This window comes from Oncorhynchus clarkii, chromosome 20 (assembly GCF_045791955.1).
Source record: "Oncorhynchus clarkii lewisi isolate Uvic-CL-2024 chromosome 20, UVic_Ocla_1.0, whole genome shotgun sequence".
In the NCBI taxonomy this organism is placed as follows: domain Eukaryota; kingdom Metazoa; phylum Chordata; class Actinopteri; order Salmoniformes; family Salmonidae; genus Oncorhynchus; species Oncorhynchus clarkii.
In genome coordinates this window covers 44,806,747-44,826,368 of record NC_092166.1, presented here as the reverse complement: position 1 = coordinate 44,826,368, position 19,622 = coordinate 44,806,747, and the positions used below count along the sequence as shown (strand labels likewise).

General features: G+C 43.2%; 1 protein-coding gene across 2 annotated transcripts; it reads right to left on the bottom strand.

Moving 5' to 3' along the window:
- Window positions 1-1,047: 1,047 nt before the first annotated feature.
- Window positions 1,048-16,078, bottom strand: LOC139376410 (oxysterol-binding protein-related protein 7-like). 2 transcript variants are annotated; one of them, XM_071118975.1, is made up of 20 exons: window positions 15,922-16,078; window positions 15,529-15,669; window positions 15,396-15,449; window positions 15,193-15,306; window positions 13,680-13,841; window positions 13,350-13,503; window positions 9,523-9,644; window positions 8,945-9,043; window positions 8,684-8,707; window positions 8,031-8,202; window positions 7,837-7,928; window positions 7,542-7,704; window positions 6,703-6,986; window positions 6,284-6,421; window positions 6,115-6,178; window positions 5,862-5,940; window positions 5,473-5,768; window positions 1,942-2,068; window positions 1,634-1,756; window positions 1,048-1,487 (listed from the first exon to the last, which is right to left on the bottom strand). In XM_071118975.1, the coding sequence occupies exons 1-20, from the start codon at window positions 16,060-16,062 to the stop codon at window positions 1,379-1,381; spliced, it is 2,658 nt and encodes an 885-aa protein (XP_070975076.1). In that variant the 5' UTR covers window positions 16,063-16,078; the 3' UTR covers window positions 1,048-1,378. The 2 variants fall into 2 exon arrangements, with proteins under 2 accessions (XP_070975076.1, XP_070975077.1); XM_071118976.1 differs by lacking the exon at window positions 8,684-8,707.
- Between the last annotated feature and the right edge of the window lie 3,544 nt (window positions 16,079-19,622).

Here is a 19,622-nt window from a genome sequence, read left to right as displayed (position 1 = left end):
GCCATTGTACTGTATATTACACATGTTGATATTAAGTCTAGTTTGATCATAATTTGATTATACTCATAATTCACCATTATAAAAGGTACCATAAAGCAGATTAATTATGATGAATACAGTACATTCAGTTCCCACTCAACCAGTTTCGACTTGGTAACCCCTTTCATGAGAAATATCTTTAATCATCACAATAGCATTATTAGTGTTAACTAAAATCACAAATCAAAAGCACAATTTATGCAAGCTAGATGACAAGTTATAGGTTATATTCCCATGTCAAATTGTTTGACTTACTAAAATTAACTCTTGTAAAAGAGAAGTATTTAATACACTAGTGCCACTGAAATAAATATGATTCAACAATAATTCATAAAGGGTTGTATCTTAACTTAAGATCCACTCACGTAACTAAGAATCATGCATAGATGTCTTTGGGAGATTTATGTGAAAACGTTGAGTGATGAAACACAAAAATCTAGTTAGGATTCAGCCCAGAGAGTATAAAATACAAATTTCAAAATATACAATCTCTGAATATTAGTCCACAGTAAATGTTTGCTTGACCTGAGCAAATTAACCTCACACTTCCACCCCTCGGGGCCGCTCAAACTCAAACTCTGGACCGCGAAGCCAGTCCCACTGATTGTTTTCATTGATCCCCTCTAATCAGGGACTGATTTAGACCTGGCACACTAAGTGGTTGCAATTAATGATCAGGTAGAACAGAAAACCAGCTAGCTCCGGACCTCATGGGGCAAGAGTTGAATACCCCTGCTCTAGACAGTGTTTCTCAACTCGAGTCCTCCAGTACCCCCCAACAGCACACATTTTTGTTGTTGCCCCGGACTAACTCACCTGATTCAACTCATTGAGGGCTTTGCTGTCCAGGGCTACAACAGAAATGTGTATTTTTGGGGTATTCGAGTACAGGAGTTGGGAAACACTGCTCTGGACAGCAAATGCATCTTGATAGAGGAACATAAATGTACACAAACAATAGGGAATGATCGTAACTACATTGCAATGGACAATACAAGTACCAGTAGAAATGCATTAGAAAAATGAACAAAGTCTCTCTTTATCCTTCTTAGGTGATGGAACAGGTGATGCTACACTTTCAGGGAATTCTGGGAACTATTTTCAACTTGACTGTTCACTGTTGACTGTTCAGTGGATCCAAGTAGTTTCCAGACTTTCCTGGAAGTTTTCTTTGTCTTGGGAGTGCATATAAGATGGTGATGATAGAAGGTGGGCTTCTCAGGACAGTTCATCCAAGCCTTCATCAATTCCCACCACGTATCCTCTGGGTTTCAATACAGACTTGGGTAATTTTGTCATTTGATTCTCGCAGGCCACCAAATGGCCCCAGTGCGTTTCCTCACCATAGTTCCAGGTTGTTTGTGTTAGCAAACCCCGGGTTCTCTCTGAATTTCCAATAGGTTCCGTTGGTCAGCCACACATCCCTCCCAGAGGAATCCACGGCTTTCCTGAATATGGAAAATGAACAGAAAATGTAAATTACTGAAAGCATACCTTGAAGTTAGGGCTTGGTGAAGTATTATCCTAGATATAAGATGACACACTGATTGTTATTGCTTCAGTATCACTGAAGACTAAAAGAGCAGGGACTTACTTGAAGAAGCGTGGCTTGTGCTCTTGTCCTTTCTTAGCCAGTTGTTTCCTCCGCTCCCTCTGCATGTCCTCCACTTCTTCTTTAAACTTATCACAATCATCCACCCTCCCATCCTCCAGCATCCTGAGGAAAAGAAAAACCTCATAACAAAACGCTCCAATTCATCAAACCTATCACATCGTATCAACAAGTAAGGCCCTGAATTTTTCCTGGTTCAAAAATGTAAGGCCCTATCAATATAAAAACATGATTTGTAAAATTGTTTCATAATAATCAAGCCCTCCACGGCCCATTGAGGCACCACTCACCTCTGGTCAGGGCGAAGGCGTGAGTCTGTGGGGGGCAGAAGAGGCTTCAAGCCTGGGGTGAGCTCGTTCAGCTCCAGTGCGAAGTTGGAAAAGCCGTAATACAGGTAGTAGTCCTTGGGCTGGGGATCTGCACAGTGAAAGAAGCCAATGAGGTGAGCTACAAAAATAAGCTAATGTAACCAGTCTCAAACCACAATGTCTTTAGTTAGCATACCACTAACCATGAGAAAATGTCCTAAAGCACCGATTTATCTTAACAAGTGGTGTGTATTCATGGTTGCCAAAGGAAACCAGGCTTTTTAAGAAAAAAAATAAACAAACATAAAAAAATAATTTATCTTTCGTCTCTCTGTGTTCATACATTTCCTTCAATATGCAAGAGGCTGAATGTATCTCACCGGAGAAAGCATCAGAGCGAATGAAACAGTGCCCCTCTGTCTCAGTATGTGTAGCATATCTATCTGATGCTGTCTGGTTAAAAAGAGTATGACATTGTTGCCGCCCGTAGCATTGAATGTAAGGGGAGACAGCGAGCATTTGGCCTACCTTGATATATACAGTGCCTTGCGAAAGTATTCGGCCCCCTTGAACTTTGCAACCTTTTGCCACATTTCAGGCTTCAAACATAAAGATATAAAACTGTATTTTTTTGTGAAGAATCAACAACAAGTGGGACACAATCATGAAGTGGAACGACATTTATTGGATATTTCAAACTTTTTTAACAAATCAAAAACTGAAAAATTGGGCGTGCAAAATTATTCAGCCCCCTTAAGTTAATACTTTGTAGCGCCACCTTTTGCTGCGATTACAGCTGTAAGTCGCTTGGGGTATGTCTCTATCAGTTTTGCACATCGAGAGACTGAAATTTTTTCCCATTCCTCCTTGCAAAACAGCTCGAGCTCAGTGAGGTTGGATGGAGAGCATTTGTGAACAGCAGTTTTCAGTTCTTTCCACAGATTCTCGATTGGATTCAGGTCTGGACTTGGCCATTCTAACACCTGGATATGTTTATTTTTGAACCATTCCATTGTAGATTTTGCTTTATGTTTTGGATCATTGTCTTGTTGGAAGACAAATCTCCGTCCCAGTCTCAGGTCTTTTGCAGACTCCATCAGGTTTTCTTCCAGAATGGTCCTTTATTTGGCTCCATCCATCTTCCCATCAATTTTAACCATCTTCCCTGTCCCTGCTGAAGAAAAGCAGGCCCAAACCATGATGCTGCCACCACCATGTTTGACAGTGGGGATGGTGTGTTCAAGGTGATGAGCTGTGTTGCTTTTACGCCAAACATAACGTCTTGCATTGTTGCCAAAAAGTTACATTTTGGTTTCATCTGACCAGAGCACCTTCTTCCACATGTTTGGTGTGTCTCCCAGGTGGCTTGTGGCAAACTTTCAACAACACTTTTTATGGATATCTTTAAGAAATGGCTTTCTTCTTGCCACTCTTCCATAAAGGCCAGATTTGTGCAATATACAACTGATTGTTGTCCTATGGACAGAGTCTCCCACCTCAGCTGTAGATCTCTGCAGTTCATCCAGAGTGATCATGGGCCTCTTGGCTGCATCTCTGATCAGTCTTCTCCTTGTATGAGCTGAAAGTTTAGAGGGACGGCCAGGTCTTGGTAGATTTGCAGTGGTCTGATACTCCTTCCATTTCAATATTATCGCTTGCACAGTGCTCCTTGGGATGTTTAAAGCTTGGGAAATCTTTTTGTATCCAAATCCGGCTTTAAACTTCTTCACAACAGTATCTCGGACCTGCCTGGTGTGTTCCTTGTTCTTCATGATGCTCTCTGCGCTTTTAACGGACCTCTGAGACTATCACAGTGCAGGTGCATTTATACGGAGACTTGATTACACACAGGTGGATTGTATTTATCATCATTAGTCATTTAGGTCAACATTGGATCATTCAGAGATCCTCACTGAACTTCTGGAGAGAGTTTGCTGCACTGAAAGTAAAGGGGCTGAATAATTTTGCACGCCCATTTTTTCAGTTTTTGATTTGTTAAAAAAGTTTTAAATATCCAATAAATGTCGTTCCACTTCATGATTGTGTCCCACTTGTTGTTGATTCTTCACAAAAAAATACAGTTTTCTATCTTTATGTTTGAAGCCTGAAATGTGGCAAAAGGTCGCAAAGTTCAAGGGGGCCGAATACTTTCGCAAGGCACTGTATATATAATATATATAATATATAATAATAAACATAATAGCCAATCAGTGTTGAGCTAAACTGAGTGAGCTCCGCTGTGAATGGTCCTGGCGCACCCCAAAAAAAGTGTCATGACTGGGAATACAGATGTGCATCTGTTGGTCACAGATACCTTTAAAGAAAAGGTAGGATCAGAAAACCTGTCAGTATCTGGTATGACCACCATTTGCCTCATGCAGCGCAACAGAGGGGCAGCAGGGTAGCCTAGTGGTTAGAGAGTTGGACTAGTAACCGAAAGGTTGCAAGTTCAAATCCCCGAGCTGACAAGGTACAAATCTGTCGTTCTGCCCCTGAACAGGCAGTTAACCATTTAACTGTTCTTAGGCCATCATTGAAAATAAAATAAGAATTTGTTCTTAACTGACTTGCCTAGCTAAATAAAGGAAACAATTAAAACATAGAGATGTGGAACGTTGTCCCACACCTCTTCAATGGCTGTGCGAAGTTGCTGGATATTGGAGGGAACTGGAACACCGTCGATCCAAAACATGCTCAATGGATGACATGTATGCAGACCATGGAAGAACTGGGACATTTTTAGCTTTCAGGAATTGTGTACATATCCTTGTGACATGGAGTCGTGCATTATCATGCTGAAACATGAAGTGATGTCGGTGGATGGATGGCACGACAATGGGCCTCAAATTGCCATCGATAAAATGCATTGTCCGTATCTTATGCCTGCCCATACCATAACCCCACCGCCACCATGGGGCACTCAGTTCACAACGTGAACCAGCAAACCGCTCGCCCACAAGATGCCATACATGCTGTCTGCTTTCATCCCGGTACAGTTGAAACCAGGATTCATCCCTGAAAAGCACACTTTTCCAGCGTGCCAGTGGCCATCGAAGGTGAGCGTTTGCCCACTGAGGTCGGTTACAATGACAAACTGCAGTCAGGTCAAGGCCCTGATGAAGATGGCGAGCACACAGATGAGCTTCCCTGAGACGGTTTATGACAGTTTGAGCGGAAATGATTCCGTTGTGCCAAGTCCCAGTTTCATCAGCCGTCGTGGTTACACGTGGTAACAGCTCTGGTGGACATTCCTGCAGTCAGCATTTGAATTGCATGCTCCCTCAAAACTTGAGACATCTGTGGCATTGTGTTGTGTGGCAAAACTGCACATTTAGAATGACCTTTTACAACTTGGTCTTTCTAAAATAGGCTTCCTACATACTAAATATTTTTATTCAATGGGCGTCGAACATAATGAGTCCAATTTTCTTTACAGGAGAAATAAAGCCTTTATACAAGATTTCTGTTTTAAACTCTCTTTGAGTTTTTTCCCTGTATGGGTGGGATACTCACTTGGCTTCCAGATACACTGCGGAGTGGGAAATGTGTCACAGAAGATGCCCTCATGCCACAACCCCCCAAACCGGTGGATAACACTCCCAGTCTGGTCCAGCACAGTGCCCTGCACCTCGTTCTTGATGGTGTCCGACCCCCAATAGCGGGACTTGACAAAGGTGATCTTACAAGTGCACGCGTTGCTGTTGAGGTTACGGATGATAACCTCCCCATAGTGCTCCAGGTAGCGTTGCTGGCTCAAGACATTATGGACACAGGTCACTACTTTGTTCCACTCATAGTGGTCCCCGAACCTGAAAGAGTGATTGAAGGTAGAGCATTTCACATTTTATTTTATAACAGCTAGAGAGAGTAGACAGTAAAGAAATGGCCACCAGGACACTTACCTTGGGAGAGTGACGTTCACGATCCCTGTTGGCATGATCTCCAGTGACTTTCCCCAGAACTTATTCTTCCATCGCTGGTCTGTTCAGGTGACATAAATATGTTGTGTTCCATGAGAAACATTATTGATACAAGTGTACGATAGTATAGTTACAACAACAAAAAATCTAAAATGGTTCAAGGCAAATGTTAAGACGCTTATCGCTAACTGACTAGAAGAAAGGTTTTTGCTCATTTCTAATCAAGAAATCTCACCCTGCCACAAGGAGAAGTTATCTGAGTCAGCATGACACGCAGAGATGGGGGGATGGTGGCAAACCTGATGAAAGACAAGAACGGTCTAGTCTGAATCTGACAGAACTAGTCTGGCCTGGTCACTCTTCAGTTCTGCTGAGGGATGTCAGAGAAGGTTCAGTCCTCCTACCTGCTCACTGATGTAGCGGAAGCCCTTGTCCTCTCTCAGACATTCATAGGTCTCCCCCAGGAGTGGATTAAAGGGCTTGTAGCGGTTGCGGTAGTGAGCTGTAGCATAACCAGAGATGGCAAAGGCACCAATGTAGACCTGCGCAAGAACAGAGAAACACCTTCAGTCTTCTAATCTAACATACTGCAGCTGTCGTTACGGGGTTTCCTTTCAATCCTGAGGCTCAATGTATACTGTACTCTATCATATACTATTGACAGTATGGAAAATCTTTATCATAGTTTATTGATGTGAAAAAATGCTGCTACTTTGAGCACTTTCCCATTCAGTGTCTTTAAGATGTATCTAAAAGCCGTACATCCTTTGCGTTACCAAATATTGAAGACATATACATTAATGTATTTAAATAAAATCTTTACCATCCTCTGGTAGGGGTCCTGTGTGTTGTTGGCAATGTCCAGCAGCTCGGAGTACTCCAGCTCCTCACACAGTCTTTGTATCAGGTTGATAGGCTCGTTGAGAGCAGCAGGCATGGAGACACGGGACAGGTCCTTGCCTATATTGTTGTAGAGGATCTGCATCAGGCCCACATGGCCATTCTCTGGGCAGTGGGCAGGCAGAGTGGTACGGCGACCAGTGTTCATGGGCACAACACTGTTGGGAGCCTTAGAGATGCTGGCACGGTACTCACGAGTGGCCGAAGCTGTGAGGAAAATGTATAAATGTTTCAATACATTGAAAAACAACATATTTCATTTTTGTACATTTTTACCCCCTTTTTCTCCCCAACTTCGTGATTACGATCTTGTCTCATCGCTGCAACTTCCCAACGGGATCGGGAGAGGCGAAGGTCGAGTCATGCGTCCCCCGAAACATGACTCACCAAGCCGCACTTCTTAACACCCACTCGCTTAACCCGGAAGCCAGCTGCATCAATGTGTCGGAGGAAACACCGTTCAAGTGACGACCTAAGTCAGCCTGCAGGCGTCCGGCCCGCCACAAGGAGTTGCTAGATCGTGATGAGCCAAGTAAAGCCCCCCTGGCCAAACTTTCCCCTCACCCGGACAACGCTGGGCCAATTGTAAGCCGCCCTATGGGACTCCCGGTCATGGATCGAACCCCAGGCTGTAGTGACACCACAACACTGAAAAACTACTTCTAATTGATAACTGGTTACAGTGTGTGTGTGTGTGTGTGTGTGTGTGTGTGTGTGTGTGTGTGTGTGTGTGTGTGTGTGTGTGTGTGTGTTCACGCTCGCCATGGCCCTCCTCAGGTTCAGAGTTGCTGGTGGTCCTGTCGCTCAGACCAGACTCGTCAGACTCAGAGGAGCTCCCATTCAGGACGTCGTCACTCGCATCAAAATACTCTGCTGCAGAGTCTGTCACTGAGGGCGTGCGGCGGGACTGGTTCCCAGATGCAGTCTAAAGAGAGGGGAAGAGTGATGAACAATAGACACCATGAGAAAGACAGCAAAACAGACAGAATCGGTGACGAAAAGCACTCACAGGTCTATTGTAAACCAAACCTGTCTCCTTGAAGGTGTGTACCCTCACCTCAGCCTGTGTGGTTGATTGGTGGTAAGTGTCCTGCAGTCTCTGACGCTCCTGGGCCAAGGCCTCATGCACAGACTTGAGGGACGTGTGCACTGATGGGGACAGGAAAATCAAGAAATTCACATTTAGCATCAGTAGTAACAGTAACACTTGAAGGCAAAGTGTGTGTGTGTCTGTGTGTATTTGGCTCTGACCTCTTTGGGACAAAGTACAGATGTCCTGCTGGATCTTCTTGCCTTCAGCGGAGGTGTTGGTGGGAGGGGACAGCTGGGAGCAGACGTAGTCTGGGATGGAGGGTACATAGTCTGGGAGGGAGGGGACAGATGCACCCAGTTGGGAAGAGCTGTTCAGGTGACTGGAGGACAGCTACAAAATTGAGGAATGGTGAAGAATGAAAAAGTAGAACAAACAGAATAGCCATTTTCTACAGTATTTGTCAGTCACTGATTCCCCACATTAGTGAGATGTTAAATATGTTCAAATGTTAGATGGAAAATTAAGGAGAGCTGTGTACAAGCCATGCAATATAACTACTATGGAAGGCTAAAAGCTAGCGTCAAGTTCTAGGAGCATGTATGTCCTACAAGGTTTTAGCCAAAACAAATGTCTTATTTCTCAAACTTTTATCACAACTACAATTTGCAAACTTCCATCTGATAGGAATGTTTACTGTAAAATCGTTGCTTTACTCTGTCCCTAAAGTTACATCTGATATGATGTTACTTTCCATTGTAAACAAATATACCCCTTTGTCTATATTTGGCTGTCTGGACAACATGGAAGAGCTAAATTAGGACTAGTTGTTCCATGCTTTGGCAGTCTGCCTAGTGTCATAGTCTTGACTCACCGATTTTGTAATCCCACGAAAAGGCTTTGGATTAAAAAGAAGCCTAAAAGTTATCAGGGGATTGGGTTGGCTAATACACAAAAGCATTATTTAAAAATGTAAAAATTTAATATCTGAATATTAGTACCAAATCCATTGGAAAATTCACTGGAACAACATCCATAAGTCAAAACTAAAAGGTGAGTCTAAAGTTTTCCTAAATCACCTTCACATTTAATCTAAGAACCACAGCTAAAACCAAATGCTTTATGTGTTACAAACCTGTCTTACCATTCCGAGGGCCTCCACCCTTGACATTGTGCGTGAGTGACCCCATATCTTGCCAGACCTGGACTTCTTGGGTTTCTCAAGGGAAAGATTCTTGGTGGAATTAAAAAACAGACTCATCTTAAATCACTGAACAGGCATCCCATTGTGCACAGACATGAATTCAACGTGAAATCAACCCAACATTTCACCCTGTCATTGGATTTAGTAAAGTTGGGTGAAGAAAATATGAAATTCCCTTTTCAACGTCGTCACGTTGAATGTTTTGGTTGAAATGGCGTGGAAACAATGTTAATTCAACCAGTTTTTGCCCAGTGGGATGAGCCAGTTGTCTCATTACATTACTACATTCAAGCATGTCTCACACCCTTGTCCTGCAACTCACTGGTATGCCTAGTTCCAAAGTCACCCCTAGCCCCTGGGAAAATGTGTAGACATGAAACATCTGGTTAAGTGTTCATATTTGATCCTACCCTCTGAGACGGCTGGGGTGAAACCATTACCACATTGCTAAACCTATCCTAGGAAGTTTTAGTTTGGAACTGGGCCGTAGTGGTGTTGCGTCATCTCACCTGCATGCTGATGATGCGCTGCAGCTCTCCATTGGTGAAGGCTTGCTGCCCCCCCTCCAGTGACTGCAGCCTCTGGACCAGCCGGTTCAGCTCAGACAGGTCCAACTGACAACGGTTCAGCTCTGCAAAAACAATACAGATGCTGTTAGGGCAGGTCCTAGAACAGTTCTACTGGGGAGTTAAGACCAAAACACTTGTATCTCCTAACTGTGGTCGTCCATGATTCATGATAATTAGGAGCTATAGATATTGTTTGCACGAGTTCAAAAAAATCCTATATTTATACGTTTGGCAGATGGCTGCCGTTTTGCGATACCATAACCAATTGTGCTATTGTGTATGTTTTTTCGGCTTATTTGTAACTTATTTTGTACATAATGTTTCCGCCACCATGTCTTATGACCGAAAAGAGATTCTAGACATCAGGACAGCGATTACTCACCCCATACTGGAAGAATACTTTTTCATCAACGAGTCGGACGGGAAGGATTTACTTCAGACGCCCGACAAGGCCCTCATCCCCGTCATTCGCAGGAGAAAGAGACGGAGCTATCGGGGACGAAGATCCGGGTGCCTTGTAAGGATCCGTCGCCGAGAGGGTAATCTACCTTTATCATCAGTCCTATTAGCCAACGTACAATCAATTGATAATAAAATAGACGAACTACGATCACGTATATCCTACCAACGGGACATTAAAAACTGTAATATCTTAAGTTTCACCTAGTCATGGCTGAACAACGACATGAATAACATAGAGCTGGCGGGTTTTAAGCTTTTTCGGCAGGATAAAACAGTGGCCTCTGGTAAGACAAGGGGTGGTGGTCTATGTAAACAACAGCTGGTATACAAAATCTAAGGAAGTCTCAAGGTTTTGCTTGCCTGAGGTAGAGTATCTCATGATAAGATGTAGACCACACTATTTGTAGCTGTCTATGTACCACTACAAACCGATGCTGGCACTAAGACCGCACTCAATGAGCTGTATACGGCCATAAGCAAACAGGAAAATGCTCATCCAAAGGGGGCGCTCCTAATGGCCAAGGACTTTAATGCAGGGAAGCTCAAATCCGTCTTACCTATTTTCTACCAGCATGTTAAATGTGCAACGAGGGAAAAAAACTCTAGACCACCTTTACTCCACACACAGAGATGCATACAAAGCTCTCCCTTGCCCTCCATTTGGTAAATCTGACCATAATTCTATCCTCCTGATTCCTGTTTACAAGCAAAAACTAAAGCAGGAAGCACCAGTGACTCGGTCAATAAGAAAGTGGTCAGAAGAAGCAGATGCTAAGCTACAGGACTGTTTTGCTAGTACAGACTGGAATATGTTCCGGGATTCTTCCGATGGCATTGAGGAGTACACCACATCAGTCACTGGCTTCATCAATAAGTGCATCGATGACGTCGTCCCCACAGTGACCGTACGTACATACCCCAACCAGAAGCCATGGATTACAGTCAACATCCACACTGAGCTAAAGGGTAGAGCTTTCAAGGAGCAGGAATCTAACCTGGAAGCTTATAAGAAATCCCACTATGCCCTCCGACAAACCATCAAACAGACAAAGCGTCAATACAGGACTAAGATTGAATCGTATTACACCGGCTCCAACGCTCGAGGGACGTGGAAGGGATTGCAAATTATTACAGACTACAAATGGAAGGACAGCCGCGAGCTGCCCAGTGACACAAGTATACCAGACATGCTAAATTACTTCTATACTCGACTTGAGGCAAATAACACTGAAGCATGCATGAGAGCATCAGCTGTTCTGGATGACTGTGTGATCGCATTCTCCATAGTCGAGCGAGTTAGACCTTTAAACAGGTCAACATTCACAAGACCGCAGGGCCAGACGGATTACCAGGACGTGTACTCTATGCATTTGCTGACCAACTGGCAAGTGTCTTCACTGACATTTTCAATATGTCCCTGATTGAGTCTGTAATACTAACATATTTCAAGCAGATCACCACAGTCCCTGTGCCCAAGAACACAACCTGCCTTAATGACATCCGTAACCATGACGTGCTTTGAAATGCTGTCATGGCTCACATCTACACCATTATCCCAGAAACCCTAGACCCATTCCAATTTGCATACCACCCCAACAGATCCACAGATGATGCAATCTTTCCCACCTGGACAAAAGGAACACCTATGTGAGAATGCTATTCATTGACTACAGCTCAGCGTTCAACGCCATAGTGCCCTCAAAGCTCATCATTAAGATAAGGAACTTGGGACTAAACACCTCCCTCTGCAACTGGATCCTGTAATTCCTGACGGGCCGGCCCAGGTGGTAAGGGTAGGGAACAACACATGTGCCACACTGATCCTCAATACGGGGACCCTTAGTGGTGCGTGCTCAGTCCCCTCCTGTACTCCCTGTCACTCATGACTGCATGACCAGGCACGACTCCAACACCATCATCAAGTTTTCCGATGGTATGCCTGATCACCAACATCAATAAGAGGTCAGAGACCTGGCCGTGTGGTGCCAGGACAACATCCTCTCCTTCGACATGATCATGACAAAGGAGATGACTGTGTACGACAGGAAAAGGAGGACCGAGCACGCTCCATTCTCATCGACGGGGCTGCAGTGGTTGAGAGCTTAAAGCAGATTGAGAGCTTAAAGTTCCTTGGTGTCCACATCACCAACAAACTATCATGGTCCAAACACACTAAGACAGTTGTGAAGAGGGCATGACAAAGCCTATTTCCCCTCAGGAGACTGAAAATATTTGTCATGGGTCCTCAGATCCTCAAAAGGTTCTACAGCTACGCCATCGAGAGCATCCTGGTTGTATTACTGCCTGGTATGGCAACTGTTCGGCATCCGACCCAGGACCTCTATACCAGGCAGTGTCAGATGAAGGCCCTAAAAATTGTCAAAGACTCCAGCCAACCTGATTATGGACTGTTCTCTCTGCTACCCCACGGCAAGCAGTACCAGAGTGCCAAGTCTATGTCCAAAAGCTTCTTAACAGCTTCTATCCCCAAGCCATAAGACTCCTGAACAGCTAATCAAAGGCTACCCAGACCCCTCTTTTACGCTGCTGCTACTCTCTGTTTATTGTCTATCATGTACATATTACCTCAATTACCTCAACTAACCGGTGCTCCCACACATTTACTCTGTACCGGTACCCTCTGTATATAGCCTCACTATTGTTATTTTACTCCTGCTGTTTTATGATTTGTTACATTTATTTTCTATTTTTTTACTTAACACTTTCTTTTCTTAAAACTTCTTAATGCATTGTTGGTTAAGGGTTTGTAAGTAAGCATTTCACTGTAAGGTCTACACTTGTTGTATTCAGCGCATGTGACAAATACAATTGTATTTTATTTGATAGCCCTAACAAACACTTAAAAATATAGATATTTTACCTTTATTTAACTAGGGAAGTCAGTTAAAACCTCTACAGGATCGGTGTCCCCCCCCTGCAGGAGGGTTGAGCTAACATGCGCTAATGTGATTAGCATGACGTTGTAAGTAACAATAACATTTCCCAGGACAAAGGCATATCTGATATGGGTAGAAAGATTCAATTCTTGTTAAGAACAAATTATTATTTAAAATGACGGCCTACACCGGCCAAACCTGGATAACACTGGGCCAATTGTGCGCCGCCCTATGGGACTCCCAATTACGGCCGGTTTTGATACAGTCTGGATTCGAACCAGGATGTCTGTAGTGACGCATCAAGCACTGAGATGCAGTGCCTTAGACCGCTGCGCCACTCGGGAGCCCTGAGTGTATATAACTATAACATATTGGGTGTACTTTGTATACAAGATAAGAGTGCAGTACCTTCAGCACAGCTGTCTGGGTCATGAGTCTGTTGTAACCAGGCTGACACCTTCCCATTCACCCCAGGGTTGACCGAAGGAAACTCTGACAGTGTTGGTGCAGCTATCTCACCCATGTAAGAGCCTGTAGTGCTTTGGTAGTGTTGGTAGGAAGACTGGTATACGGACGAGAGAGAGAGAGAGAGAGAGAGAGAGAGAGAGAGAGAGAGAGAGAGAGACAGACGGACAGACGGACAGACGGACAGACAGACAGAGAAGAAAGAGAGTCAATACAAGACTATGAACCACCATCATTACCAACAGAGACTGGATCTCTACAAAGAGAATTTACCACATCCTGCATGCCGTTCCGCTGTGTTAGTCCAGCCACACTGGTGCCCTGGGACAAGGCCTGGAGGAAGCCATTGTGCACTTGAGCAGCCTCGTTCTTCTTGAACATACGGTGGGCACTCAGCTTGGTCACCCAGATGTAGAACAGTTCATGACTCTTGGCCTAGGAGACAAAAGAACAGGAAGAGTGGCGTCAAGTTCATTTTAATTACTACAGGCATCTAAAAGTAATCCAACTCAACTGTTCTTCAATTTAACCTTGGACAATACTTAATTTAGTTTATTAAGTTGTTTAATCATAATGTACACTGCCGTTCAAAAGTTGGGGGTCACTGAGAAATGTCCTTGTTTTTGAAAGAAAAGCAAATTTTTTGTCCATTAAAATAACATCAAATTGATCAGAAACACAGTGTAGACATTGTTAATGTTGTAAATTACTATTGTAGCTGGAAACGTCAGATTTTTTTATGGAATATCTACATAGGCGTACAGAGGCCCATTATCAGCAACCATCACTCCTGTGTTCCAGACGCCTCACAAGTCCTCAACTGGCAGCTTCATTAAATAGTACCAGCAAAACACCCATCTCAACGTCAACAGTGAAGAAGCGAATCCGGGATGTTGGCCTTCTAGGCAGATTTGCAAAGAAAAAGCGATATCTCAGACTGGCCAATAAAAAGATTAAGATGGGCAAAAGAACACAGACACTGGACAGAGGAACTCTGCCTAGGCCAGCATCCCGGATTCGCCTCTTCACTGTTGACGTTGAGACTGGTGTTTTGCTGGTACTATTTAATGAACCTACTAGTTGAGGACTTGTGAGGTGTCTGTTTCTCAAACTAGACACTCTAATGTACTTGTGCTCTTGCTCAGTTGTGCACTGGGGCCTCCCACTCCTCTTTCAATTCTGGTTAGAGCCAGTGTGCCCTGTTCTGTGAATGGAGTAGTATACAGCGTTGTACGAGATCTTCAGTTTCTTGGCAATTTCTCACATGGAATAGCCTTCATTTCTCAGAACTAGAATAAACTGATGAGTTTCAGAAGAAAGTTATTCGTTTCTGGCCATTTTGCGCCTGTAATCGAACCCACAAATGCTGATGCTCCAGATACTCAACTTGTCTAAAGAAGGTCAGTTTTATTGCTTCTTTAATCAGAACAACAGTTTCAGCTGTGTTGACATAATTGCAAAAGGGTTTTCTAATGATCAATTAGCCTTTTAAAATGATAAACTTGGATTAGCTAACACAACGTGCCATTGGAACACAAGAGTGATGGTTGCTGTACACCTATGTAGATATTCCATAGAAAAATCTGCCGTTTCCAGCACAATAGTCATTTATAACATTAACGATGTCTACACTGTATTTCTGATCAATTTAATGTTATTTTAATGGACAAAAAAATGTGCTTTTCTTTCAAAAACAAGGACATCACTAAGTGACACCAAACTTTTGAATGTTAGTGTATGTAGTACAGTCAACAAGCTAAAATAAGGTGAAAGGGACGGGGCATACCTTCATGTGATATAGAATGTCTCCTGCATCCAAATTGATACGATTGGATTTCTTGTTGATTGACATGACTGCAAGGCTGATATCTAATGAACCATGGAGCTTTCCCCTTGTGATCTTTAAAGTAAAAATAAGTGCTTTCCATTATTAATGGGGAGGTTTTCATAATTTAACTAAAATATATAATTAAGGGAATGTGCACTTACATCTTGTTGGGTTTTGGAATATCGCAAGATCCCTGTTTCCAACACAAAGTACCTCTGAAAGTAGGATAAACACATGAATTAAGGCCAAAATGAACTAATTTCCAAAATAGTGATGAATGGACAGTTTGCTGACCTTGTGCCAGCCTTTCAGGGGCCATTTTCTCCTCTTGAGGAGGTATCCTTCACAGATGCCTGGGATGGTCAGGTCCTGGGGGTTGTCACCTGACGTCACGTCCACCTGAAGGTCGTCCATCACCTCCCAATCTTTAATGTTCTGAGGGTGAGACAACACCATAACAGACACATCAACAACCATCTAGAGACAGTCCTGTTGTTTGTGAAATGTTAACATCCAGTTTGAAGTTTTGTTTGGATATTTGATATTTAAACAAGTGCAGGATGGGCCTAAAACTCCTTACATATAGAATTTAATTAGTTCTGTCAGTGACTGTGAATGTGTTGATTGTTTATTGAATTTGTTGATTCTTTGTCATTGTGACTCTCTTGCTGGAAGAGACATACTCACCCGGGAGTGACGGGAGGAGGCAGTGCTACTGCTCCGAGAGTGGGTGGGCTTGTTGCAGGTGGGAGGGGTCTTCTCCAGGCCACTCATCAGCGATTGGCTGCGGTTGAGCGTGGCCCCGTAAGGATTTTGAAATGATTCCATTTTTGAAATTATAATGTCAGGCTTCCCTCCCTGGTGTTAATGGTAGATTGTTCAGTGAGACTGTCCTGCTACAAACTCCCTGTCATCTCAGGAGGGTATGGGTCTGAGAAAGAAAGTAAAACACATGAAATGTGAGCAATAATCAAACAACCTTTACAGAAAAAAACAATGACTTATGTGGACAACACAGACACTGTACGTGGAAGGTTTTGAAATAGTTGTTATTTAAGATGATCTCAATGGCATCTCAACAGAGCTGCATTCTTGGCCGAAAAAGAGTACTAAACAACCCCAGAGGTGTCCAACACACCCGAACACTGAAACAAATCTGTGAAACATACTAAACTTCGGAGGACTTGAGGGGACTCACTCTAATCTGGTTCCCAGAGAGATGCTTCACTTGAACACATGGCCTAGGCTTACCTGGATTGTACTGGATCTACCTTGTTCACCTCAGAAAGACTGCATTTTGTCAGGAAACAAATACTCTCTCACTAAAGACAAATCTAGGCAGTGCTATAATTCTGCAATAGTAGCCAGCCTCACATCAACATCTGGGGTAGACCAAATGGGTGTGGAAAGGGACCATCAGCACTGGCGTGTAGCTTTTTTTGAGTTAATTGCCCATTCTGAATTGGACAATTGTTTGCTGCAATTATGTGAATAAGAGGCTGAAGAGACTCTTCAACATGTTTGATTCAAAATCTCTTGTCTGAGGTTGTTGCATGAAGATATGAGGCCTGTATTCATAACTTGACAGCAGGTGTTATTTCTAAGATACTAAAACCACATCTAGGTCTTGGCAAATGGTTTCAATGGGGGCTTGTGACAGAACCTGATATCCCTCTCAGCCTTGAACTACAGGTATTTGTGCTACTAAGCTATTTAAGATCAATGTCAGATTTCCCATCTAGTGTAATAACCATTTCCATTTCAATATACAGTAAAGGAAGAGCCATGATATCAGAGGCTTGTTGTGCTCACTTCCTCCCAACAGGCTGGGAATCTGAGAACAGGATTAGCAACCTTCCTTCTAATTGGCTTAGCCAAGTCTTTTTTAGCAACACCCCGCCTGCACATGCAATAATGACATCACAAGGCAGAGAACATTGAAGCTAGTGGTGACAACAAAACAACGTTTGAGGCCTATGTATGGGAGTGCTAGGCCTATGCAAAAGTGACATGTCTACAGCCATCAAAAACACATTAGATGATGTGTGTTAGGCTGTGAGGCTGTGTGTCCATGTGCACCCATGCAGGCTTGGCTTGGCTTGGTGTTACATGAGATGGTTGAGGACAGAGGTAGGGATGGGTGCCTCTCTGACCTCAGTCAGGAAAGCATGTGGCAGGAACTGGATAATGAGATTTGCTGCTAGCCAAGCTTCAAGCTTGCTTACTCAACACAGAAAAATACACAATTACAGTGCATGCTCCGTGTATTGCCTTGCATGGCATTTTTAAGCGGGCAATTTATCCATTGGATTATGAATACTATGTGGGGATGTTGCATGCTAGGTGATGTTTATGGTTTACATTTGATCACACCAATTATCTATATGTTCAAGGGACCACTTCCAACTAACTGAATCAATTTATTTTATTTTGACAGGGAGTCAATGAAGGATGAAGGATACGTCAGTCAAAACCGTCAAATAGGCCGGCACGATCTAAACGTGAATCGATTCACAATTGCAACTCGGTTCTAGAAACATAAGGCCCTCTACTATCATATCACATCAAAAGGATAAATGTGTCACAGCCTGATCTGTTTTACCTCTCTTTGTGATTATCTCCACCCCCCTCCAGGTGTCGCCCATCTTCCCCATCATCCCCCGTGTATTTATACCTGTGTTCTCTGTCTCTCTGTTGCCAGTTCGTCTTGTTTGTTCAAGCCTACCAGCGGTTTTTGTATCAGCTCCTGCTTTTCTCCCCATCTCTCTTTTCGCATCCTCCTGGTTTTGACCCCCGCCCGCCTGACCACTCTGCCTGCCCCTGAGCCTGTCTGCCGTCCTGTACCTTTGCCCCACCTCTGGATTACCGACCTCTGTCTGACCTCAGCCTGCCTGCCGTCCTGTATCTTTGCCCCTGTTGCTCTAATAAACATGTTTACTTCGACACGGTCTGCATCTGGGTCTTACCTGATTCCTGATAACATGCTAAATATACACGTCCTGATGTATTTCGCACCCATAGTAACCATACTATAAGGTTATTATCGTAAACGAAAAATGAAACGAAAAATAATCATGAAAAAACGATTTAGTAAACTGAAATGAAATAATTAACAAACCCATTTGAAAAACTAAAACTCTACTGAAACTATTATCTTTGACTCCAAAACGAACTAAAATAAAGTAAAAATCATGAATTATGTTCGTATACTACATAGACACACCCGGCCTGCACAGCAGTGTAAGGGAAAACTGGAATATAACATTGCAGATAAAGTTTGGAATGACAATTTCATGTGTACAACATCTAAAGAGCTGCATCACTATACTGAGAGCTTTGCCGTCTCTAAAAGGACGATTCACTGTTGGGGTAAGTTTCTCAAAAACAAGTGAAATCTCAAAAAAAGATGTCTGGACCTTTCTATAACATAAAAAAAATAGAGATTTGGTTGTAAAAAATACAACTTCTCCTTAAGGCCTCGCCTTTAATTGCTCTTTGTTGTTACGGAAATGTACCCACTACTACGGTTTACTTTGTGCATCTACGTCATCTCGATGAGTCTACATTTATAACTAACCAAACCTATGACCTGACCCATCACCTTATGTATTACTGCCTCACAGTGGCAAGAAGTTATATCCCTAAAAATACAAAAACTATAGGCTACAACCCATAGCGGAGTGGCTGCGGTTCCGGATTTTCAGGAACCCAACTTGCTCTTTGCTAAAAATACGGAGATTTCTACGCATGCGGGATCCATTAGTCTACCTCCTTTCAGCTGCTGCTCAGTGATGTCACTGTGAGTTCACAGATAGAACAATGGGCCAGCTGTTTCACCGTATGTATACATCTGTATGGAGTGAGTTGGCACTGGGCCGACATTCTGATGATTTTCTCACCAAAGAAAAGTCAGATCTCAATACAGTTTTCTATTCCCAAAACTATTATCAGTTGCAAACAGAGTACACTAAGTTTTGTAGACGTGACCCTTTGCCAAAATGTTGTTTACAAGGTGTGCAAGGGTGAATTTAGTTATTGTATATGTGTACTTCACAGAGAAGGCATTCCCTAACAGAAATATGCAAATACATGCTAGAACACGCCAATAGGATCTCGCTAGCGCATGCTTGGCTCTGCCCACCTCCTTGCTTATTCTGCTCACTATGCTTAATTTACTCCCATTGAAAACGACACAGATGAACTATCTTGGGTTGGTTATAAGTATCTTTGGTGACTCCGCTGCCGCTTGAACACAAATCAGTTCGAACAAACTTCCAACTGGGCACAAACTGGTGGAATCAACGTTGTTTCAACGTCATTTTCCAACGTATTGTGGCGTGGAATCTACATGGAAAGTACATTGTACCTTCAAAGGGGAATTAAGAACT

Coding starts and splice junctions, on each gene's coding strand:
- LOC139376410 (XM_071118975.1), bottom strand. CDS start 16,062: ATGGAATCATTTCAAAATCCTTACGGGGCCACGCTCAACCGCAGCCAA. Junction 8,708..8,944: donor CCCTCGGAATGGTAAGACAG/GTTTGTAACACA, acceptor TTTAATCCAAAG/CCTTTTCGTGGGATTACAAA. Junction 8,203..8,683: donor TTCGTGGGATTACAAAATCG/GTGAGTCAAGAC, acceptor TCAATTTTGTAG/CTGTCCTCCAGTCACCTGAA.